The following is a 25,703-nucleotide window of genomic DNA, read 5'->3' on the forward strand; positions in this document are numbered from 1 at the left end:
GGTCAGAGGGAGAGACCTTCGGGAACCGGCTTATAGTCAAGTGGGTCATGACTCTGACTTGAATAAGTAGCTGTACACTGCTCAGAGAGTCAAGGCAGGGTGGAGGCTTAACAGCTCAGAAGAAACAAACACATATGGATGAATTGATTAATTGCTGAAATAGATGAGTTGTATGTTCTATCAGGCTGCCAAGAGAGAAGATTTCTTTCCAACAACAATAGGTAAAGCTATTTCCAGCAGTGATGAGAAGGTGCTAAGGTTTTAGAGAAATGTAGAGTTTGGGGGAAGCACTAAGTGTTCTGTTATTTGCAAAATTATTGTGTCTGATACATAAGATTCTTTGCAGTGGCTTTCAAGATGGGATTCATTTGTCCAAGCAAAAGTATTTAATTCTGTTGTGCTGCAGTTTATAAAATATTTACATTGTTATTCTACATATACACATTGCTTACATCCAGTTGCATTTCTCTCTGATGCACTTTCAATAAGATTTGGACTCCTGACAATGTCATCCAAGCCAATTGTTAGGGGAAAGAATCACAGAATCACTGCAGTTCACAAAGCCCCTGGGATGTCAAACCATCCATCCTGGTGTCTTCCGGCAGAATAGAACCCAAACTAGCCCAAATAAAGAGACTTGTCTCCTAAGCATGAAAAATCAAGAAAGACAAGCTGGCCAATCTTTCTTAATTTTCAGCTATCCTCCTCAAAATCAGAATGTTCTGAATAACCCAGTTTCCTCCTACTGTAATTACTGTGTTTCTTAGAATGTGGTATTTAAACAGAAAATCCCAGAGTCACTGACAATAGACTCTGAATTCCAAATGTGTGAATGTGAATTAGAAGCAATTTAAGGCAGTGGGGTACAAAGGAAAAATAATGAACTAGGAGTCAAGGGCCAGTGTATGATGTCTCTGTCCACATTGCCTGTAAAAACTTGGAGGGGTCATGGGCCTATCACCCCTTCCTACTCAGTGTTCTTAGAATGTTAGAATAATAAATGCTTTCTTCCCCCACCTCCAAGGGTTTATTTGAGGATTAAGCAATAATGCATAAGAGTTTTTGAAAAGTAGAAAGCATGATATGTAGATAAAGATTTAAAGCAAATAATCCATTACCGTGGGCTGGGTGATGACTGCCTTTGGGAACCTACCTTCTTTTACTATCACCTGAAAACTGTCTGCAAATTGGCTTTTATTTTTCCTTCTGAGACTAAAAGCAATTGTTATCCTATTGATAACGCTTGGTTGTTCAAGGGTGGCTTGCTGAGTGTGCAGGTTTTTCACAGTTCCTTGCTTGGTCTTCCATCTCCCTCCTGCCTGGTTTTGTCCTTTCACTGCTCATTTGCGTCCCCACTCGAGTGCGCTTCCATGATGGACCTATTCATTGTCCCCGGAAAAGGCTTGTGCTTCCCACGTCTACATGTTTGTTCTTGCTTTCCCTTCCTCAAAAATTGCACCCTTCTCTTCCCCTCCGCCGGCCCTGGGGAGACACTGCTCCTGCAAAGCAGCTCCAGCTGGTCATGCTATGAGGCGCCACCTGTCTTCCTCCCCAAAAGCCTTCTTGAACACATCTGATTGCACTGATCACTTGCCTTCTTTTGGAAGCTGTCGTTTTCCATTCATACATTTTGTCTCCTCAATAAAGATAACACATTTATTGAGGGTGTGGGCAATGCATTTTTTTCTGCCTTTTCCTCAGCAAAAGACGTGACTTGTAAATATTCAGTATTGTAATATCAATAATTAATTGATATGAATAACAAGAAGAAAAGTGCAAGACATTCCGAGTGGAGTATTTTTTTTGGGTGGGATGTGAAAAGAAAGAAGGGACAAATTGGTTTGGAAATTCTGAATTCAGTTTTTCTACGGCATCCGTATCTTTAATTATGCTGAATAACTAATCATAGTATTTATTTGTGGCTTACTCTACTGTGTGAATAAAATGCGTGCTGCAGAATCAGTGAGAGAGGTAAAGGGGGCATGCTAGAAAGTTTCAGCAGTCTGAAATCAGCATTTTGTATCTAAATGACTAGGATTTAAAAAACATATGGCATTCATAAAACCACACTGCAACCACTCTGGAAATCATTTAAATAGCCACAATGCAGGACAGACCTTGCTCTGCCTGTTACCTGCCAGCTGCAACTACATTTGGATTGGTCAAGCCTCTGAAAGCCTAGAGTATTTGTCACATAACACCGACACCTTGGTTAATCTGTTATGTAGCAAAGCAGTGGTTTAGGGTGCTGTCCTTGGTGGCTGAGAAGGATACTGAAAGGGATGAATTAGAGCTCCTATGTGTTTTAAGGATATGGTTTTTACTAATGATCTCACATCTGGGTTGTGAATGAAAGATAATTGTATGCCTACAAGTATGCATGTATGTATGTAATGGTTTGATCTATTTACTTATGTTTTACCTTTATGTCAGGAAAGATTTAGGAAGTTAAAAAATACATGCAGCCTAAAAGCGTAAAATAAATTTCGGAGGGCAAGAAACACACACATAGACACACACACACACACACACACACACACCCTGTACACAGAAATGCATAATGTGGGGCCCTATTTGGTTGTGAGAAGAAGGCTGAAAATGCAGCTTTAAAACTTTGCCTGAAGACAAAAAGGCAAATGCAGTTAGCTTCAAGAATCACGGTAACCACAAGGCATAATCGATGTGTAAGAGAACCACAGCTAGCTGGGACATTGAGAAGAAGATTTCTTCCAGGGATCTTCACAGCGGAAGACACTGGGTAGCATGGTGGATGATGTTCTCCCCAAAGTCCAGATGATACTTCCCATCATGCATTTATAGGCCTTTTTCTTGTAATGTTCCTCTTTGCAAGTGAAAAGCATAAAAACAACTCTATGAGGGACCCAAATGGTGCTGTCATTGTGTAGAGCTCACCGTGAACCTGGATTAACCAAAGGGTAGAATCTCTAAGCAGCTTTGTCTAATAAAAATTTCTGTGATGGTGAAAGTGTTCCCTATCTGCACCAACCAATATGGTAATCATCAGCTATGCATGGCTCTTCAGCCCTTGACATGTGGCCAGTAGACGAGGAACAGCAGTTCAATTCTGATTGAATTCATTTAAATGTAAATAGCCACATGTTGCTAGTGGCTATTGTACTGGACAGAGCAGCTCTAGGAAATGTCTGTATCATATGCCTTTCAACTATTGTGGATATTATTTCTTGCAACTGAGGTTTGACAAGTTATAGGGCTAAAGGAATTCCTACGGCAAGGGCAAAATTTACCTCTGAAGACATTTCTAGGTCTGCTGCAGCACAGAGAAGATTAGGGAATAGAGATCTCAAAGCTCCATGCCATCAGGTAGATGTAGTTATTATAGAACATTTTGAGATGTAAGCACTCCCAGCATACGTATTGTTAGTTAGAAGTTATAATCTGTGTTCTGGTGTTCTCATCTATTTTGTACCTTATAGACATACGCATCATTTTAACAACTGTTTTTAAACCAATACCATCAACCTCCTTTTCTATTCAACACCAGAGTTGCTGAATTTTTTTGGAGAAAGATCACACACAAACAGGCGTTTCTCTAGATTCCTGGTTTCTGATCTCAACTGGGCCTTTGCTGCTTTCTTGTGAGTCTTTTACGTGTGTCCTTCTTAAGGTTTCATTCCTCCCACCCTTACCTCTGGTGGAGAGGGGATCTTTTTCAAAATAGCACATTTTGTTGCATGAGTGGTTCAGTGGTAGAATTCTTGCCTGCCAGAAGAGCAGTTTGATTGTTACTGTGAAAGGTGATCAACATTAGCAAGAGGGAAGGCGACTTTTCTTTTAGTGATCCTTTCTGAGGGTTCCATCATTGCTCCGCTAGGATTAGCATAAACACATGTCTCTCCAGCTCAGATATGAGGAACAAAAAGGTTTCTCCAATCTTCCACAGAAGAAGGGCATAATGGAGTGGGGACCCCGAGAGCAAGGCAGAGGAATGGACAAAGAATAAAAGGGACGACCAGCGGAGGAAAGACTTCTGGGTTTCCATCTGGCGTGGAGTTTGAGTGGATTGGAAGGTGATCCACTTAGAAGAATCACCTTAAAAGGAAGGTAACAGTTAAATATATTCATGAGATGGAAATACTTTCTGAGAAATGCATCATTGGGTAATTTCATCATTTTACAAACATCATAGAGTGCAGTTATATAAACCTGGATTGTACAGCCTACTGCACACCTAGGCTATATAGTACAGCCCATTGCTCCTAGGCTACAGACCTGCACAGCATGTGACTGTGCTGAATACTGCAGGCAACTGTAACACAATGGTAAGTACCTGTGCATCTAAACATATCTATGGGGAGAGAAGATACCGTAGCACTGGTATGGTGGCTCACGACTTTAATCCCAGCACTTTGGGAGGCCAAGACAGGAGGATTGCTTGAGCCCAGGGGTTCAAGATCAGCCCGGGAATCATGGCAAAACCCCATCTCTACACAATTACAAAAATTTAGCCGAGTGTGGTGGTGCATACCTGTAGTCCCAGCTACTTGGGAGGCTGAGGTGGAAGGATGGCTTGAGCCCAGCAGGTCGAGGCTGCAGTGAACTGTGATCACATCACTGCACTCCAGCCTGGGCAACACAGTGAGACCTTGTTTCAATTTAAGAAAAAAAAGAAAAGATATGTAAAAATGTGGTATATAAAAGATAGAAAATGGTACTCTTGTCTAGGGCACTTACCATGAATGGAGCTTGCAGGACTGGAAGTCGCTCTGGGTGAGTCAATGTGAAGGCCCAGGACAGTACTGTACACCACTGTAGACTTTATAAACACTCTACACTCAGTTTATAAAAATATGTTTCTTTCTTCAAAAATAAATTAACTAGCTTACTGTAACGTTTTTACTTAATACACTAATGTTTTTTAACTGTTTGACTTTTTAATAACACTATTTAAAACATAAACACATCGTATAGCTATGCAAAAGTATTTTTTTCTTTGTACCCTTATTTTAGAAGCTTTTATCTATTTTTAATTTTTAAGAAATCTTTTAAACTTTGTTGTTAACAACGAAGACACAAACACGCTAACCCAGGCCTGCACGGCATCAGGATCACCATTGTCACTGTCTTCCACCTGCACCTCTTGTCCCACTGGAAACCTTTTGGGGCAGTAACGCTCATGAGGCTGTTATAACAATGCCTTCTTCTAAAGGACCTGCCCGAGGCTATTTTACTGTTAACTCTTTTTTAATAAGTAGAAGGAAGACATGATAAAATAACAATAAAAAGCATAGTATAGTAAATACATAAGCCAGTAACTGTTGTTTTATTATTAGCAGGTATTATGTACTGTACATAATTGTATGTTCTATATTTTAATATGACCAACAGCAAAGTATGTTTGTTTACACCCGCATCACCACAGGCAAGTGAGTAACGTGTTACATCACCATGTTACTCGGTAATAGGAAGGTTTCGGCTCCATTACAACCTTATGGGACTACCATCTTACACACAGTCTTTTGTTGACCAAAAGGTTCTTAAGTGATGCATGACTGTATGTTATCCCAGTCATTGAACTCTGATTGATTTGTGATTTGCTGTGAGTAAGACTGGGTTTTTATGGTAATGGACTACACACCCTCCAGATGATGTGGGGCAAAACGGCAAGGTTCCATGTGCTTTCCTAATCCACTCTCTCTTCTATTCTTCTTTGTGACTCTCTTCCACCTTTCATGGTCTCCTTTTGTATGCCCATCGGTAGGTAACGTCTATTTCGCTAAGAAACGAGAAACCTTCAGATGTAATCTCCCTCTAGTTTCTGAATTCAGTCTCCACTCACAGGTGCAGTGATACGTTCCCATCAGCCCTTGCCTCTTTCCAGGTGTTGACAGTGAAGGAGGTCTCTTACTCTAAGATTCATGATTCTAGCTGTACTCTTGATCCCTCTTCTCATTATTCCTTTGGCTCTCCATTAATTTTCCCACTTCTCCTCTATGACTTCAACCTTGTTTTTGCTCATATTTTCTTCAGTTACCAATCTTAGCATTTAAACATGCTCGAATGTTACAAAAAAAAAAATTCCTTTACCTCAGGGACCTCTTTATTAACCTCTATCTCACTCCTGCCCTCTTGTTTTTTTTTTTTTTTTTAATTGCCCAGGTTGGAGGGCAATGGTGTTATTTTGGCTCACTGCAACCTCCGCCTCCCAGGTTCAAGCAATTCTCCTGCCTCAGCCTCCCGAGTAGCTGGGACTACAGGCACATGGCACTATGCCCCGCTGCTTTTTGTATCTTTACTAAAGACGGAGATTCACCGTGTTGGCCAGGCTGGTCTTGGACTCCTGACCTCAGGTGATCCACCCGCCTCAGCCTCCCAAAGTGTTGAGATTACAGGCATGAGCCACCTCGCCTGGCCCTTCCCTCTAGTTTCAAATTTCTTCAAAGAATGCGGACTTGCCCTAACATTATTTGCTCCCGTCATCGGTTCCTTTCCTACTGCAACCTGGTATCTGTTCCCACTGCTTCACTGGAACTGCAGCTTCAATGCAAGACAATCAATGGCCAGTTGGTGGCTACATCTCACTGTATTTCTTATTCTAACTGATCTTCCTGAGGTGCTCCCTTATCTGTACATTTCTCTCTAAGATGCTCAGGCCAGAGATCTGGGACACTGCTTTTCTGGACACTTGTTAATCAACTCTCTGGTGTGCAGTCCTCCCTTATCCTTTTTAACAGTGCTCTGAGATTTACTGCATTCTATCACCAGAAAAGGGTCCTGATTTCTTTAATCCAGTCAGTACATCCCATCTTCCTGGCTGCAGTGATTGGCTCAAGGATGAATAAATAATGCAAGGCAGGCCAATCAGAGTCACTGAGACTCAATTTTGAGACCCCTTTTTGAGCCATTAGAGAAGTGGACTTAATTCTTGCTAGATATGAGAAATAAAGCCTCAGGAGTGTTGCAGCCATCTTGGGAATTCACACAAGAGGCCTGCTGGAGAGTGGAATCCGCCTGGAGGCCTGGAGGGGTGGAGAAACACAGAAGGCAAAAAGTAAGTCATGGTCATAAACTTGAGTGCTGAAGAAAGCCTTTCCTGAAGCTTCAAACATATTCTACAAATGCTGTTTTCTTAGTAGTCCCTTTTTTCTTGTGTAAGCCATTTTGGGTCATAGTTTTCATGCATGTAATCAGAAAGAGTTCTAACAAAAGGCCCTACATCTGAATCGTGTATCCATGATGTTTTGCAAGTCTGTTTAAAATTTTTAATGAGAAGTTCTTTAATGAGATTTAATGGGCAAACTCAACTCTAACTTGACGATGAGGAAAGTAATGGAATTTTGTAACAGGAGGTTCCATGTGGAGAAGTCTTCGTGACTGGTGGATTCAGCAGCCTACCTATGTAGCCAGATTGCAGGGATTTTGTCTCTCTCTGCCATGACATCTTCAGTGTTGGCTTAATCATTTGGGTTGGTAACAGCATGGATATAGCAATGACTCATCCAGACATGGCATCTAGAGGATGAAGGGAAAACAGTCTTTCTGTGGTGTTTTCCTGTCACTGAGGAAGCCTCTTCCTGAAGTCCTCCAGAAGACATCTTGTTGCATTTCCTCAGCTAGAACTGCATCTCAGGCCAGTTTCTGAATGAGATACTCTGGAGCAGCAGGCTTCTTTTCTGGCACATGGCTAGGTAGAAGGCAGTTCTTAGGGAGATAACAGGGAAGATTGGAAGCTCAGGAGGGAGCCAACAGCATCCACTATAGCAACAAGCAAGTGGCTTTATGACCTGGCTCCTGCCACATCTCTGATCTCATCTTTTGCCACTCACATCTTTGTATGTGGCCCTGAAGCTCTACTGACCTAAGTTCTGTTTTTCTGAGCATTTTATGCACTCACTTGTGCATCTAGGACCTCAAAGTGTGCTGCTGCCTTTGTTCTAGAATGCACTTCCACATCCATACCTCATTGTCTACTCATCTTTTGGGATTCATCTTACGTGTTACCTTGCTCCTTACCCTGAGAATTGCTCCCTCACTCCCAAGGCTTGGATAGGGACCACTCTTCTATACTCTCAATGCACCTCTACCTGTCCCGTTAAAGTGTTTGTCATGTTACCTTGTAATTGCCTGCTTATTTCCTTGTCTTCACAACTAGAATATGCCCTTGAGGATATGATTTTTTTTTTTTTTTGAGACCAAGTTTCACTCTTGTTACCTAGGCTGGAGTGCAATGGTGCGATCTTGGCTCACCACAACCTCTGCCTCCTGGGTTCAATCAATTCTCCTGCCTCAGCCTACCAAGTAGCTGGGACCACAGACGTGTACCACCATGCCCAGCTAATTTTTGTATTTTTAGTAGAGACGGGTTTCACCATGTTGAACCAGGTTGGTCTCAATCTCTTGACCTTGTGATCCTCCCGCCTCAGCCCCCCAAAGTGCTGGAATTACAGGTGTGAGCCACTGTGCCTGGTGAGGATATGATTTTTGTCTTGGCCTCTGAGATATTACACAATAATTGAGGCATAGTTGGTGTTCCATAATTTTTTTTTTTTTTAGTGAATTTCGAAGTCTATACTCCTCCAAGATCTGAGCCTGCCCAAGTAGTCCTACTAAGGCAAGATATTCTGCCAGTCCTTCATACTCCATGTACTCCTCTTTTCAAGGGCAACCCAGAGCAGTTTCTTTAGGAAATCACAGGTCAAGCTCTTGAAAATTCCTGTTTCTAAACTTCTGTCAGCTATATAACTTCAATATTATTTATTTGACAAGGCATAATTAAAATAAATGTTACTTAGGCCTAGTTTACACACAACAAAATGTAACCACCTTAAGTGTACAATTATATGACACCTTAAGTGTCAATTGCATTGACTAAATTAGATGTCCTTGTAACTGCTACCACAATAAAGATATAAAACCCCTACAATTCACTCATGCCCTTTTTCAGTCAATCCTCTCATCCCTGATACCCAGAAACCACTGATCTGTGTTTGCTTTGTCTAGAATCTCATGTAAAAGGAATCATACAGTATGTGTTTTTTCTATCTATTCAAATCTTTTGCCCATTTTTTATTGTGTTATCTGTCTTCTGCTTGTTGAGTTGTAAGAGTTACTTATTTGTCTCAATGAGTTCTTTGTCTGACATATGTATGATGGATTTTTCTCCCAGTCTATGGCTTGCCTTTTCATCTTCTTACCCTTGTCTTATGAAGTACAGAAATTTTAATTTTTTTTTTTTTTTGAGACGGAGTTTCACTCTTGTTACCCAGGCTGGAGTGCAATGGCACGATCTTGGCTCACCGCAACGTCTGCCTTCTGGGTTCAGGCAATTCTCCTGCCTCAGCCTCTTGAGTAGCTGGGATTACAGGCACACGCCACCATGTCCAGCTAATTTTCTGTAGTTTTAGTAGAGACAGGGTTTCAACATGTTGACCAGGATGATCTCGATCTCTTGACCTCGTGATCCACCCGCCTCGGCCTCCCGAAGTGCTGGGATTACAGGTGTGAGCCACTGTGCCCGGCCCATTTTAAATTTTTATAAAATTGAATGCCTCAACTTTTTACTGTGTGGTTCATCTGTGTTTAAATTATAAAAATTTTCTCTTGTGTTTTTTTTCCTATAAGTAATATAGCTTCAGCTTTACATTTAGGTTGTGACCCATTTTGAGTAATTTTTGTATAGCATGTGAGATGTGTGTGAAGGTTTATGAATGTCCAGTTGTTCTAGGTCCATCTGTTGAGAAGACTGTCTTTTCTCCATTACCTGGCCACCTTTTTTGAAAATCAATTGACCATATATGAGTGGGTCTATTTCTAGACTATTCTGTTCTATGAATCTATATGTCTCTCCTTATACCAATACTACACTGTCTGGATTACTGTACCTTTAAAGACAGACTTAAAATGAGACAGAGTAAGTCCTATAACCTAGTTCCTCATAAAACTTCTTTTAGCTATTCTAGGTCCCTTGTAGTTTTTAAAATAAGCCTTAGAATCTGCATAATTTTAGGATAAACTTCTGTGAATAAGTCCAATGATATTTTGATTAAGTTCATGTTGAATCTTTAGATATTTGGGGAGAATTGATATCATCATAGTATTGAGCCTTCCAATCTATGATCATAGTATAGCTTTCCATTTGTTCATGTCTTCTTTAACTTATCTCAGCAATAGTTTGTAATTTCCCATGTATTGGTCTAACATACAACATATTTTATTACATCAAACTAAGTATTTTGGGTTTTTGATGTTATTTTAAATGCTAGATACATGATTTTTACATACTGATTTTTAAATACTCAGCTGGTATACTTCATCCTTGATCACTTCACTTATATTCTAGTGGCTTTTTGTAGATTCCCTAGGATTTTCCATATACACAGTCATCATGCTGTCTATAAATAAGGATGATTTTTCTTCTTTATTTTCAATATACATATTTTATTTCTTTTTATTCCTTTATTCCATTGGCTAGGATCTCTAATATGATGTTGAGTAAAAGTGGTAAGAGTGCATATCCTTGCCTTGTTCTCAGTCCTAGGAGAAAAGTATTCAGCTTTTATACAATTAAATATGATGTTTGCTGTAGGTTTTTTCTGTGGATGTCATTTATCAGGTTAAACACATTCCCTTTACTCCCACTGTGCCAAAAGGTTTGTTCTGTTTTAATTATGACTGGGTGTTGAATTTTGTTGAATAGCATTTTGGAATCAGTTTTGAATCTCCTATTGTTCTCTGAATTGAGAAAATTGCATTGGCTAATTTTTAAATATTAAACCAACTCAGCTTCGTAGAGTTGCATAGCATTTACCTTAGCCATGCCCAGTTCAGTATTCAGAACAGACTCAAGGGGGATCCCATGCAGATTTCTGGTGCTTTTTCTCTTTGCATCTCCTTTTTCTCCAGTGCTTTGCCTCATGACTTTCAGTCATCTCACCCTCCTCAATTTATAATTCTGTCTGAGCGAGAATGTCAGATTCTGCTTGCGTCTCATCTCTCTGCATAGCTTCTGAAAAGCACCTCCAGGGAAAAAAGCAGGGTGATCATAGGGGTCATCTCATTTGTTTCCCTTTTCTAAAAGATCACCATCCTGTCCTGAGTATTACTCTGTGCTGCCCTGCATATATATTTTAGTTTATGGTGGAAAAGTCCATTACTAGTTATTCTGATATGATTGAATGTTGAAGTTAGGTATAAGGTAGAGGTAGCATTTGTTCGTTTCTCTAATTCTTTAGCATTCAGTGACTGTTTTCTCTCAGTAAATATTTATTAAAGATTTGTCTAATGCAATGTTTCCTGACCATTTTGGTGGCTTTTCCTTTTGAAGTGGATACTTCCTTGACCATCAACTCTATACCAGGCACTGATCAGTATTTGATTGTGTTATACCCTCACAGCAGCCTATGATATAGGCATTATATTTTACAAATAAGAGGATGAATGTGTAAAGTGATAGTGACTTATACAAGATCAGAATGATTGAAATAGAATTCTTCTCTGATTTATGATAGGCTTCTAACTATATGAGTGTAATCTCCCATTGAAATTTTGATAAAATTATGTTGGGATCTTGTCCTTAGAAATAAAATTGTAGACATGTACACCCTAAAATATGTATAGATTTCAAATGGTTAACGGATCCCTAGATCCCTTCCACAGATGAGCCTAACCATAATGCCACCAAGAGGACCCCATATTACTCATTGTCATCTTAAATTTTTGGTGACTTGTGAGCTTCCCCTCTTAGGTCCTAGTGGTTCTATATTACTTTTTACAATTATATTTCAAATCTTGCAAGACCCCTATCCCTCTGCTTGTGACATTGCCCTCATCAGGATCTATGATGAACTCATGGGCACATTCCTGCCTAGCATGACTGCCTCCCTCATGCTGTCTCTTGCCTTACCACTGCATAACACTTAAGAAACTGATCTTAAGAAGGACATTACATGTAGAACTAGTTGCACATTTTTCCATAAATGATCATCAGGACTAATTCTACCGTGACTCACTTCCAAGTTTATTTCAGACACCCAGGGCCCAGTGCATATTTTAAATGCATGGTTCCTCACCACAGCTGAGCCCTTGGTGCTACCAGGCAACCCTACTACATCCCCAACCCATTCACTTTCCAGTTCTCCTAAGTGGTTGTTTTGCGGTTTTCCCCTTCCATTTCTTTTCTCTTTCTTTCTTTCTCCCCTCTTCCCTCCTTCCTTCCCTCCCTCCCTCCTTTCTTCCCTCCCTCCCTTCCTCTTTCTTTCTTTCTTTCCTCTCTCTCTTTCTTTCTCTCTCTCTTTCCTTCCCTCCCTCCCTCCTTCCCTCCCTTTTTCTTTCTCTCTCTCTTTCTTCCTCTCTTTCTCTCCCTCCCTCCCTTCCTTTTTCCCTCCCTTCCTTCCTTCTTTCTTTTCTTTTCTTTCTTTTCTTTTTTCTTTTCTTTCTTGATCGAGTCTTGTTCTGTTGCCCAGGCTGGAGTATAGTGCCTCAATCTTGGCTCACTGCAACCTCTGCCTCCTGAATTAAAGTGATTCTCCTGCCTCAGATTCCCAAGTAGCTGGGACTACAGGTGCATGCCACCATAGCTGTCTAAGTTTTGCATTTTTGGTAGAGATGGGTTTCACCATGTTGGCCAGGCTGGTCTTGAACTTTTGACCTCAAGTGATCCACCCGCCTTGGCCTCCCAAAGTGCTGAAACTGCAGGTGTGAGCCACTGCACCTGGCCACCCCTCTTATTTCTAAGGTCCCTTTTCCCATCCTCAGTTTCAGTTGATGATCTTGCTTTCCTTTTCACTGAGAAAATGTCTTCTGATTGCATAGGTGAATGTCCACTAACTCCCACCACTTCTCAACTCTGTGCAGCTAACTTCTGCTTTCTGTCTCTCTTCCACTTCTGTAAACAAATTGTCCTTTCCCAAGGCCAATCCCTTATTTTGGGTCTTAGATTTCTTTCTCCTTTGCCTTCCCAAGGACATTGCTCCAATTTTTCTCTTTCTACCACATCAATATTTCTTTCTTTTCTACTGAATCATTGCCCTTAGCATACAAACATAATGTAATAGCTCTCATCATTTAAAAAAAATCTCATCACCCTTCATCTTTTTTCAACCTAGTATTTCATTCTTCTGTTCCCTGGGGCATCAAAACTCCAAGAGCTGTTTTTCACCTACTGTCCTCAGTTCTCCCTCAATCTCTTTTCAACTCAGTTTTTCTAAATCTGATAGTCATTTCTATGTTCCGCCTTCTACTCATCCTACTGGCAGTTTGCAACAACGTTGATGTCTCCCTTCTTCTTAACTTACTGTTCTCATTTGGTTTTGCAGACCCTACACTCTCTTGTTTTGTTTACCTCACCATCACTCCTTGTCAATTTCCGTTGCTGGCTCTTCCTTCTTGTATTGACCTCTAAGCATTAGAGTGTTCTAAGGCACAGTCGCTGCCCATTTCCTCTAACCTTTCCATCCCCAAGTTCAGGTGCTCTAATTTGCTACTCTGGCTTTAACTACTATCTACCCCAGTGGTTCTCAGCTGAGGGTGATTTTTGCAATGTCTGGAGGCACTTTTGGTTGCCACAACTGGGGGAAGGTGTTACTGGCACCTAATGGCTGGAGGCAAGGGAAGCTGCTGAATATACTAAAATCCACAGGACCACACTCCACAACAATAAAAAGTATTCAGTCCAAGTGTGCTAAGGATGGGAAACCTGGATCTACCCAGGTCTCTTCTCTGAACTCTAATCTTGTTATGTTTAACTTTCTATTCAACATCCTCATTTGCATATTTCTATAAATTAAAAAAAGCATAATCCACAACAGGATTATGTGTGAACGCTTTAACGGGAGGTGTGAACCCAGAACCGTGAGAGGTAGAGAAAAGGAAAGTGATACATGGAAGGACAGTGTGCAGATCCAAGGAGAAGAGTTACCAAACTGTTTACTGCTTCAAGAGTCACAAAGAGACACCTCCTTTTCATTAGACCACGTGGTTGCTTGGCCATGAAAAGAATAAAGGTAGAGGGAATTTACTGATGAGCTCCATCCTAGCTTGCATCTCCACTGGGCAAGCTCCACTTGGTCCACTGAGCTAATGCCCCCCTAGGTTTGTGTTGCTCACCTAGGCCGTTTTGCAGTCTTGACGAATCCAGATTCCACTCCTTGCAGTGCTGTCAATTTCAGGAGGCAGACCTCTGCTGCCCGCAGAGTTGACTTTCCCAGCAGCACCTGCAATAGGGCGAGTGGCCACAGGACAAGACACTGGCGAGCTTGAGAGAATCTGAGGAGGGACCTAAGCTACCCAATGCAGTGACAACTAAGGCACACAAGGCCTCAGACTTCAAGGAGCTCACGTTCAGGTAGGAGCAAAACTGTTTGGGACGCTCCTGCAGCAAATGGTATTACCATCCATTTGGTTACTAAGGCCACAAGCCTAGGAGACAGTTCTAAACTTTTTTTTCCTCACATCCCAAATTCTGCCATCTCTATACAAAAAAGGAATTTTCTCCCAAAAACTCCTTATAAGCTCATCACAGTCTCCGTAGTTTAAGCCGTCGTTGCTTATGCTGCTTAATAACCTCCAACTTTGTGTCTGGTTTCTAGTAGCCAGAATGAGCTTAAAGAAATCATATGACTATACTGACGCCTATCTTCCAGTGGGTTCCCACTGTACTTAGAATGAAATGAATGATTCTTACCATAGCCTGAGAGGCCCTGGATGATCGGGGCTCTGCCTGCCTTTGTGACCTACCTTTCATGACATTCTTTCTTGGTCACTTCTTTCTGGCCCTACTGGCCCTCTCATTTCCTGAATATGCTGAGTCTGTCCTTGTCTCGGAACCTTTGCTCTTACAATAGTCCTTCTCATCTTCCTGTTCCTTGCGGTCTCTTCTTGATGTTTTTTGTTCAAATGCTACTTCTGCACAGAAGCCCCTCTTATCTGCAAACCTCTATTTGTCACTGGCTGTCCCTGTTTCTTAATTTCCTTTATCTAACGTTATAATGCATATGTGTTTGTTGTCGGCGTCTCCCACCGGAATATGAGCTCCATGAGACCTGGGACCTCATATGTCTCCGTTAAAAAACTGTGTCTCCAGTGTGAGGGCAGTGTCTGGCCCATAGCTGGGGCTGGGCAAATATTTGTTGAATGAATAAATATCTTCAGACCCTTACCAATGGAATACTTGCATCAAGAATGCTGAGTTCCAGTTAGGCAGGTGTGGTGGCTTGTGCTCGTTGTTCTTTCAACTACTTTAGAGGATAAGGATTGCTTGAGCCCAGTACTTCAAGGTTGCAGTGAGCTATGATGACACCAGTACACTCTAGCCTGAGCAACAGAATGAGACTCTGTCTCGAAGAAGAAAAAGAAGGAGGAGGAGGAGGAGGAGGAGGAGGAGGAGGAGGAGGAGGAGGGGGAGGGGGAGGGGTTCCTAGCTCACAATTTTCTTCCAATCCCTTGGAGGTCCAGTCCTGATGTAAACACATCTATCAGAGATGTTGAAGATTTCCTAATATGCCCACCAAGAAAATCCTGAATTTAGGAACCTGGTATCCCATCCAGTCTGTGAATCCCTTCTAGTAAGGCAATCTCCAAATGCTGAGTCAGGACACCTGCATTCACATGAAGCTTTAAATGTCTTAGGGACATTTAAAGGAAGGCAGTGAGTTTTAGGAAGAGGTACAAGAGCAGGACAGAGAAAGAGAAGAATAGTGCTCAGTAGCTCAGTAGTGCTAGGACATGGTGGGAAAACCCTTGTCTAGTAGGGTTAACCCCAATAGGATTTTTAACTGCAGCAGCAGCGGCAGCAACAAAACCGACTTGACAGTACTTCAGCCAGGAGCTTCATATTTATATCTTTGTTTCTAGTTTTAAATTTTTTAAAAAGATTATTTATTTGCACTAGAGCAGCAGTGCAGAAAGGTAGCGATCCCTGGAGCTGTTGAGATTGAGAGATATGCGTGTGGTAGGTGGAAAAAGGGCCGAGTTTAATATGGGAAGGAGTATATGAGAAGTTATTGTTCGCGAAAGAAAAGCTGGGGTATGGATCTGAAGGAGGGGAGGGAACATACACTTCTGTTTTTCTGAAAGGAATGCTGGCGTCTGAATCTGGAGGAAGGATTTAACTAGTTCCAGACAGGGACTGTTGCACTGCCCGGGCATTCCCGCAGCGGCCCGGGCTTTCCACTAGCCATAATAGAGCAGGGAGGATGCAATCATTGGCTTTGATTAAGGAGGCGGGTGGTGTAGGCGGGAGGCAACGCGAATCGCGATGGTGAGAAGGGTGGTCCCAAGGCCGCGAGAGAAGCCAATCAGCCGCGGCTCTGGGCTCTTGCAGCCTCCTTAGAGACTCCGCAGCCCTGGAAGTACCAAGCTGCCTGCTGCCTTTTTCTCGCGCTGCAGGCGCGGAGACGCAGCGCCTCTGGGGGCGCAGCTCCAGCCGCACTCATAGGGCACGGCGCACGCCCCCGGCTCCTGCTGCCATGCGCCTCTGCGGGGGACCCTTTCCGAATAAATTGCAAGCTTTGAAAGTGGCCCTGTGGAGGCACTAGGCTGGGAAAAGAGGCTGCGGGAGGAGGGACATAGGGTGGGAGGTGAGTAGGCGACTTGCTTCTCAGATTATTCCCAATTAGCACCAAGTTGGCAGACAACCCCACAAACCCACGAGGCCTTTGGTCCCCCGCAAGTCACATTCTCTGTATTTCAGAATAATCGGATCGTAAGAAAACTTCAAGTCCCATCGTAGGTTAAAGAGGGACAGGCTCTTAGCACCGCCGCCGCCCAGTAAAACTACACGGAACGAACCCATGGATCCTCAACTGCACAGCTCTGCTCAAAGTCTGCAGCTCTGCGAGTCCAGCCGGCGGGGGGAGGCTGGGTGGACCCCGCAGAGAGCAAGGGCCTCCTTGGGGGAAGAGCGGGATGGGGCGCAGAGCAGTGCGATCGAAGAGGGTTACTGTGGGACTGCACAAAAGCAAACCCATCGGAGGAGTTTTGCCAGAAACACCACCGCCTGCATTGCGTCGGACCTGACCATTTCCAATGTGAAATTCCCGGGGAAGGTCGCGCGCCGCTAGGGGCCGTGCGTGGGCGGGGCGGTGGGCCACAGGGGAAGTAGCGTTAGTGGTCGGCTTTTCTGGCAGGAGAGGAAAAAGCTGTGCTGGCGAGGGTGGGAACTGAATGACAACCCCGCTCTCTTGCAAACCACCCCCTCATATTTTCCATCCACCTCCTCCTCGCTCCTGCCCTCCCCCGCCCTCCCCAACCCACGCCCGGGTGGGCCAATCGCTGCTCCGTATTCCAGGCGCTTTCTCAGGTTTCTGCTGATCTTGCAGCGCCCAGAAATGGACCGAGCGGACCCGCCGCCGCAGGCACTCTGCCCGACTCCAAGCTCCTAAGGACTCCCAGCGCGCCGCGGAGCCTCGGCGAGGTCCGCGCAGGGGTGCAGAGAGCGAAGGGAACTGGAGAGCCATGTAGATCCAGGCTCCTGCCCGCCCGCCTTCTTCGGGATCGAATCAAGGGCTCCCATAGTGTTAGGAGGGGGCGAGAGTGCTGTTTATCGTCATTTGCCTCGGAGCTTCGGGAGAGGGTGGTATTTTGCTTTTCCGCCCCGCATCCTCCGGAACTCCCTGCCCTGGAGAGAGGACGGCGTCTCCAGGTTGCTGGCAACCAGTGAGAATGGGGGTAGGAAATGAACATTTCGCCGTTGCTGCTCCGTAACGCGATTGTCCAACTGAGAGGGGCGTCGGACGAGCGGACCAGGGCGGCTAGTTTGCCCGGCGCGTCTCGGATGCTGGCTGCGGTGGCCGCCGGGGCTCCCGCCAGGGCACTGCAAAGGCGACCTGCCGCATTCCCACGCGGGCTCTCCGCGGACTCAGCACCGCCCCTGCGCCAAGCCGGCCGGCCAGGTAGGGGGTTCCCCAGCTCCGGGCCGCAGAAGCGGGGGTTGGGGCGACGGGGTGGGGGAGGCCGGGGGTGCGGGGATGCTGCCCGGGACCCGGAGCTTCCCCCGGCGTCTCTCGGCGCTTTTCCGATCTCTAGTTTAACGAAGTTGTAAACAGATCGGCTGTTGGGCATTGGGGAAAGTGGGATGGAAGAGCCCCAAACTTGGATTTCCGGGTGTCTGCGTGTCTGTCTGTCCGTGTGTGTGATAACCCTAGCAAACGTCCAGTGCTTTCTCAAGCTAGAGGTCTGTGTTCTTCGGTGTCTGTAGGTCCGTCCCATCGGAATGCTTCTGATTTTCTACCCCCGTATCACTTTCTATTTCTCTGCAGCGTCCATCGATCGCCCTGGTGGGAGCTTAGAAGGCGGCAGGCGAAGAGGGGTAGGAGGGGGGAGAGCCGAGGAGAAGCAGAGAGGGTGGCAGGCGTGGGGATCTGCTGAGCCGGCACTGCACCGGGTCCTAGGAAGGCTCTCGGAGGGGAGGGGAGGCCAGGGAGACCCCCGAAGCGATGGCCCGGTCCACTAGAACAGCACTGCGTTAAGGCACCTCGGATCAGTAAAAAATATTTTTAAAAAGAAAAAAAAAAAGAAAAGAAAAGAAAAAAAACCAACAAACCCCCAACCCAAATCCAACCCTCGGCAAAAAGCTGCACCGGCCAGCAGGCAAGGGGGATTCCAAATTGAATCAAAAGCAGGGTGGAGGGGAAGGCAGCGAGAGGCGAAGTCGCAGATCTCCCGACCTGCTCGCTTTGAAGCCCCTCCCCCTGGGCGTGAGGGAGACGCGCACTCCGGTGGGGGGGCCGCTTGGGTCCCCCCCACCCCTGGCTCCTGGCTCTGTCCCACCCCGGGCTCTCTCCTGGCCTCCCACCCCCCGCGCCCGACTTCCACCATGACGGTGATGTCTGGGGAGAACGTGGACGAGGCTTCGGCCGCCCCGGGCCACCCCCAGGATGGCAGCTACCCCCGGCAGGCCGACCACGACGACCACGAGTGCTGCGAGCGCGTGGTCATCAACATCTCCGGGCTGCGCTTCGAGACGCAGCTCAAGACCCTGGCGCAGTTCCCCAACACGCTGCTGGGCAACCCTAAGAAACGCATGCGCTACTTCGACCCCCTGAGGAACGAGTACTTCTTCGACCGCAACCGGCCCAGCTTCGACGCCATCCTCTACTACTACCAGTCGGGGGGCCGCCTGCGGAGGCCGGTCAACGTGCCCCTGGACATGTTCTCCGAGGAGATCAAGTTTTACGAGTTGGGCGAGGAGGCCATGGAGAAGTTCCGGGAGGACGAGGGCTTCATCAAGGAGGAGGAGCGCCCTCTGCCCGAGAAGGAGTACCAGCGCCAGGTGTGGCTGCTCTTCGAGTACCCCGAGAGCTCGGGGCCCGCCAGGGTCATCGCCATCGTCTCTGTCATGGTCATCCTCATCTCCATCGTCATCTTTTGCCTGGAGACGCTCCCCGAGCTGAAGGATGACAAGGACTTCACGGGCACCGTCCACCGCATCGACAACACCACGGTCATCTACAATTCCAACATCTTCACGGACCCGTTCTTCATTGTGGAAACCCTGTGCATCATCTGGTTCTCCTTCGAGCTGGTGGTGCGCTTCTTTGCCTGCCCCAGCAAGACGGACTTCTTCAAAAACATCATGAACTTCATCGACATTGTGGCCATCATTCCTTATTTCATCACCCTAGGCACCGAGATAGCTGAGCAGGAAGGAAACCAGAAGGGCGAGCAGGCCACGTCGCTGGCCATCCTCAGGGTCATCCGCTTGGTAAGGGTTTTTAGAATCTTCAAGCTCTCCCGCCACTCTAAGGGCCTCCAGATCCTGGGCCAGACCCTCAAAGCTAGTATGAGAGAGCTAGGGCTGCTCATCTTTTTCCTCTTCATCGGGGTCATCCTGTTTTCTAGTGCAGTGTACTTTGCCGAGGCGGAAGAAGCTGAGTCGCACTTCTCCAGTATCCCCGATGCTTTCTGGTGGGCGGTGGTGTCCATGACCACTGTAGGATACGGTGACATGTACCCTGTGACAATTGGAGGCAAGATCGTGGGCTCCTTGTGTGCCATCGCTGGTGTGCTGACAATTGCCCTGCCCGTACCTGTCATTGTGTCCAATTTCAACTATTTCTACCACCGAGAAACTGAGGGGGAAGAGCAGGCTCAGTTGCTCCACGTCAGTTCCCCTAACTTAGCCTCTGACAGTGACCTCAGTCGCCGCAGTTCCTCTACTATGAGCAAGTCTGAGTACATGGAGATCGAAGAGGATATGAATAATAGCATAGCCCATTATAGACAGGTCAATATCAGAACTGGCAATTGCACCACAGCTAACCAAAACTGCGTTAATAAGAGCAAGTTACTGACCGATGTTTAAAAAACAAAAGTAAGCAAACAAAAATGCCCCACTTAGCAGCTCAAAAGACTTAAAAAAACAAAACAGAAAACCTAGTGACTCGTGTCACACTTTGTAGATACTGTACTAAGTAGATTTCTAATGCTCTGTTTAACTGTCAATGCATTGTTGCATTGAGGATTTTGGGGGTGGTGAACCAGAAGCTTTCAAGATCCATGACAAAATAAACTATTTTCCTGTTATTAAAAAAAAATGGGAAAAGAGAGAGTATTTTCTAAAACTGGCTTAAAAAGATTCAGTCCATGCACTAGTCTAGATGAAGTAAGAATCACATGCTTCCCCAAACTGAAACATTTTTAATCCTTTGACTTCTTTAACTTTTTTAAAAACTCAAAACCAGATGATCACTTAGAAATATGAAATTAAAATTTGCATGGGACTCCAGTAAAAAAAAAAATCTTTGCAAACTGCACAGCACACTGAAGACAGTGCATTAGATGTATTATACGTAAGATGATAGACCAGTCAAAATGGGCAATGAACAGATATTTTTATTTTGATCAACTGAACTCCATATTACAAGGTGAAAAAAGAAAACTCCAATTACTTAAGACTGGTTCACAAAGCACCTTATAAATCGGATACTGGTCCTGCTCTGTAGGGATTTCCCCCTGGGCTCATTCTCTTTCTAATTTAGATTATTCTCTAATAAAAAGATAACTGAATTAACTTAATTGATTCATCTGCGGTGCTGCTAAATTTTCTCAACTGCAGGTGAGCCAAATACAGGTCTTTTCTCACCAGGCCTGCACTCTGATCCCTGGCTTTCAGAACTGGATGTAAAACCTTAGTCTCCTTATTGCAAGAGAGCACAAATGAAGTTAAATGTAAGCATGTTTGAATTGGATACAATTTATTTTATAATCGCATGCTGAGAAGTTAACCCAGACAATAGGGCATAAGTTTAAGTTGAAATTGATTCTCCTGAAAATAGATCCCTTTTCATTTGCATTCACCAAAAGTGCACTCCTCCATTTATTAACTATTTTATTAGTAAATAAAGTACTGTATTTAAGTGCATATGTTAGTCAGATGGGAACAATAACTTTCTGGAGCTCAAAGCATGTTCTCTTATTCAGCATTATGGCCTATTTGACTAAGATGTACCTTGAATTAATTAATGCATGATTTCAGTAATAAAAATTTAAAAAGTAATAAAAATTACAAGTCTGTGGGATGAAAGGCCCAATAGAAATTATGGGGGGTGGGGGTGGGGGCACTCAGTCAATTTTCCTGCCTTTGCTCAGGGAAATACCAGGTTTTTGTGCAGGTGTAGGTGGAGAGAGGACCAATATGCCCATCCCTTAAAGGAAAGTTATGTGAAAAATTAAAGAAGTCATCAAGGTATATATAGCAACACCTAAGAACAATTATTCTTTCTAGCTGAAGACAAATACAAGCAAAACAAACAAACAAACAAAAAAAAAGGTGCAATCCTGCATGTTTTTTGGTGCATTCTTAGGATATAAATGAAAATGTTTCTCTATTGTATGCATCCAAAGCAGAGCTGAATTTTTTTTCTTTGCAGTCATGATTTGAAGTCTGTAGAGACTTCAACCCTCCCCTTGAGGCTCCCTGAAGAAACTAAACCAATTGATTTAATAGTTGCTTAGTGCCTTTATCCTGTACCCACAGTGAACTGCAGGAAGTGCCTCCTTAACACAGCTGAGAAGTTAGGTAACAGAAGTGGGGAAGGGTTGGGGCACAGACCTTTTGCTTTTTCTTTTTCCATTCTCGCGCTCTCATTTCACCACTGTGAGAAGACCACACCACCCTAAACCCTGGAGAGGAGAGACCCACGAGGGTACTGTCTCTCTGGCCACCTACTGGCGTTGGTCCCTTTGACAGCCTGACGCTGGATGTGAACTGAGACCCATCTTTGAACTGGTCATGAACTGTGAACTTGTTTTTTCCTCTTCTCTACCAGAAGCCAAGATAAACTTTTTGGGAATGTGTTTCCTATCGAGGGCCACTTTGGACACAAAAGGCTTCCTCACATCCAGTGTAGTGTTCCCGGCACCTTTCCTTATTATTTCTCTGTTAGCACAGCACTTTGCAAATCTCTCTGATGGTCCAGTCTTTTCAGGCATCATTGTGGATGTGGGAACACTCAGTTCATAATAACCTTTCCTAGGTTTTCCCTCCTGGTCTACCCCTTCAGATATGTCCTATGATGCTCCTATGATCTTCCCACCTGGCAGTCACTTCACAGGCTGAGCATCTAGCTTCTGCTGCCCTAGACACCCAGCCCAGAGAATGGTGTGGACCCGGTTCCCGGCTGAAAGAGAGCCACGGAACACAAGCGTCTGGAGCTCGGCAGCTGTCCACCCGTGGAGAAGCACTCACAGCCTTTTTAAGGACTCTGAGGTGGGGAATCTTCATTCTGCACTTAGCATGTGGCTGCCTGTTACCTGACATTCTGGCCCAGCTTCTTCTGAAACTCTGTCCTGTTTCTCCCACCCCTTCCCCCTATCCTGTCCTAGAACTAGCAGTGAGGCACTCACCCTAGAAACTCGAGTTACACCATTCTGGCTAACTCGATTGAAAGAAATAACATGGACTTCTCATTTTCCTATGCGACTTCTGTGAATCTGTAACACGAACACAACACACATTGTGGAGGATGAGGGGCCAAGAACTGCACAGCGTCCAACTACAGGGCATTAAACCCTCCCATGTGGTGTCTTCCTTCTCGTCTCAACCTTAACTCATTCTGGCGATTCCTTTCCTACTTGCTTAAAAATCCCCAATTAGAAAAAAAAATGCCAACCTCCCCCGAGTCCCAGGGATGTCTTGATCTTTCATTTTGACTTTGAGGCCTAGTGCACACAGAACGTGAAACACCGCACTCTGTCAACAGCAATAATCCACTCAGTACTGTGGGATGGTTGGGTTAATGGATGAGAAAATGGGACCAAGACTGACTTTGGCTACGTGGTATGCTCACCGTGGTTACACCCTGGACTGGTTGATTCTTCTGCATGTCATACAGAAAAAAAGTGCTGCATGCGGTGAACCTGTCAGCCTGGGACTGGGGATGAGTTGTTATTATGAGTTTGGGATGGTGTGAGGAAAATGAATGCTGCTTAGCTCATCTGTAGCTCACTGCAATGAATTCAGTAACAATGGAGTACAGGGAGTATCTGTGTAGCATAGGCATGCGATGTTTGAGTAAGCTCTTGCCCCTCGCACTGTAATGTGTTGAAATGTCTTTGTAGACCTGAAGGTGCACTTAACGAAACTGCCTATTAAGGGATGACTATTTTTTGGTTTACTTTTTCATATTTATTTTAGCAGGCTTTTTACCTTTTCTTCTCCTTCCTAGGCATTGAGCTCTAACAGCTCATGTCCCGACTATGTGTTTTCTCCAGAAGGAGAAGACTTCTGATGTGCTGAAAGCCATAACTCCACTCTTCCAGCCTACTGGGGCCCTAGTTCAATAGGGTGGGAATGGAAGGGTTGGTCACACCAGGGCTGTTAGCCATCCCAGAATCTCTGAAGTGGTTAACTCACCTGAAGTGATCTGAATCAGAGAGACCAAAGACATTAATTTCCTCTGTCCTCAGATTTCTAGAAGACAAATTCTCTCCAGGAAAACTTTCTGCTTTTGCATCCCCCTTTTCCCATTTGTGCACAACTCCCCATGCACCCCCTGGAGACTTGAGTTCTGATTTTCAGTTAGATGAGTTCATTGGGAGTGTGTTTGTGGGTGAGCAAAATCAGATAAACCAATAGCAAGTTCTTCTCCAGGATTCTGGCCAGTGGGCAGCCATGTCCCTGAAATGGAACTGTAGGGCAGGTTTAGATTCAACTATGGCGGACCTAAAGCACAGATGGTGTCACAATCCTGATTCGCTTGAGAATTAAAAAAAAATACATGTAAGTGGTAAATGAGGAGTACATTTTTTAAGTAGAAATTGGGTTTTAGTCTATAAAGGGCATTCTTCATGTTGTGTATAGTGACACATTTTTCAAATTAGTTACCATCTAAAAGTGAATAAAAATAGTTTCCTAGCCCTCCCATTTAATATAGGAGACCTCAAAACACATGCTTTTAAACAATTTTCCATTTTAATTCTTAGTTTGGTAGATTGGATTGAATAGAAAGGAGAAAGAACATTAGCAGAAGGCACTTTCCCATTTTCTTCCAGGAATGACTTATTCCTGGGGTGGTGAGAATTGGTGGGTGGTAACCATCCATAGTATAAAATTGTTAGAAAGAATATAAACTGCCAAACAAGCATGTTATCTTCAGGCTTTTCCAAGCAAGAATGAAGTCTTTTGATGTTTATGTTCATTTTAAGAAGACAAACAAACTAATATTTTAAGACCAGACACAACCCAAGTTGAACTGTGATCTCAGGAGGTGATCTCTTATCCACCATGTGGCATGTTATTACTTGTATTTATATCATGGAACTTCAGGGTATATGTGAACATGTCTAGCATGACTCAGGTAAACCTTAAAAGAATGTATGTTACTTACCATTTTTGTAAAGAACAAAGCAGGAGCTGAATTGTTAACCAAAACTGTTCCATTACCTTGGGTCACTGTGAAAACTAATTCAGGGTATAGATGTAAAGTTTAGAAGCCTTGGGATTAAATGCCAGCCTCTTTGCTCAGGCAAAATGACCTTGGGCTTTCTTGGGAAGTCTAGCATGTATGTGAGGGGTGAGGCCCTGCTGACCTCAGGGCTACGAGCTTTAAGGAGATGAACCCTAGTCACAGTGATTTTCCTTTAGGAGCTAACTAGGAGTTTACTTTTTATGACGTGAAACTTCAAAGAGTATAGAAAACTTTTGTACCACAATCAGAAAAGAAGAAGAAATGGTGTATGGAAAGAAAAGAAAAGAAAACAAGAGATCTCTTGTAAAATATTCCAGGTCAAAGTTGTCTCCTCTCCAAACCTTGCAGAAGCACTTTTCTTCTCTTCAGTGCACTGTTTTGGGACTGTTTATGCAGCAGCTGTAAGTAGACCACATGGACTCCATGTGACATGCCTCTAATAGTAATGATAAAGTATTACTGAGGTTAAAAATAAAAATCGAGTAGTATTAATTTAAAGTGCACCATCAGGACAACAAACCATTTAAGCTGAAAAAGCGCTGTTTAATTTCTGAGTTTGCCAGTTGCTTCCACCTTGAGTTAAGGACATGTCTCATCTTCACCTACTGTGCATTTTCCCTTCTCTAACTGTGTAATATGTCAGGTCAAGGACACTGAATGTTATGAATTGAGAACCTAATTGATACGCATAGTTTTCATCTATGCAATTTTACTCGCTTCTGTCACTTTATGATCTGTTCATATTTGGCATCAATTAAAGATAATTTTTAAGGATCTTATCAAGGAATATCTTGGCTGGTTATTTGTCTCTTGTTTAAC

General features: G+C 44.1%; 1 protein-coding gene across 1 annotated transcript; it reads left to right on the forward strand.

The window, feature by feature from the left end:
- Nucleotides 1-16,867: 16,867 nt before the first annotated feature.
- KCNA1 (potassium voltage-gated channel subfamily A member 1) lies at nucleotides 16,868-25,663 on the forward strand. The gene is made up of 2 exons (XM_003942179.4): nucleotides 16,868-17,867; nucleotides 18,234-25,663. Exon 2 carries the CDS (start codon nucleotides 18,791-18,793, stop codon nucleotides 20,276-20,278), a length of 1,488 nt encoding a protein of 495 aa, XP_003942228.1. The 5' UTR covers nucleotides 16,868-17,867; nucleotides 18,234-18,790; the 3' UTR covers nucleotides 20,279-25,663.
- The last annotated feature ends 40 nt before the right edge of the window (nucleotides 25,664-25,703 follow it).

This window comes from Saimiri boliviensis, chromosome 7 (assembly GCF_048565385.1).
Source record: "Saimiri boliviensis isolate mSaiBol1 chromosome 7, mSaiBol1.pri, whole genome shotgun sequence".
In the NCBI taxonomy this organism is placed as follows: Eukaryota; Metazoa; Chordata; class Mammalia; order Primates; family Cebidae; genus Saimiri; species Saimiri boliviensis.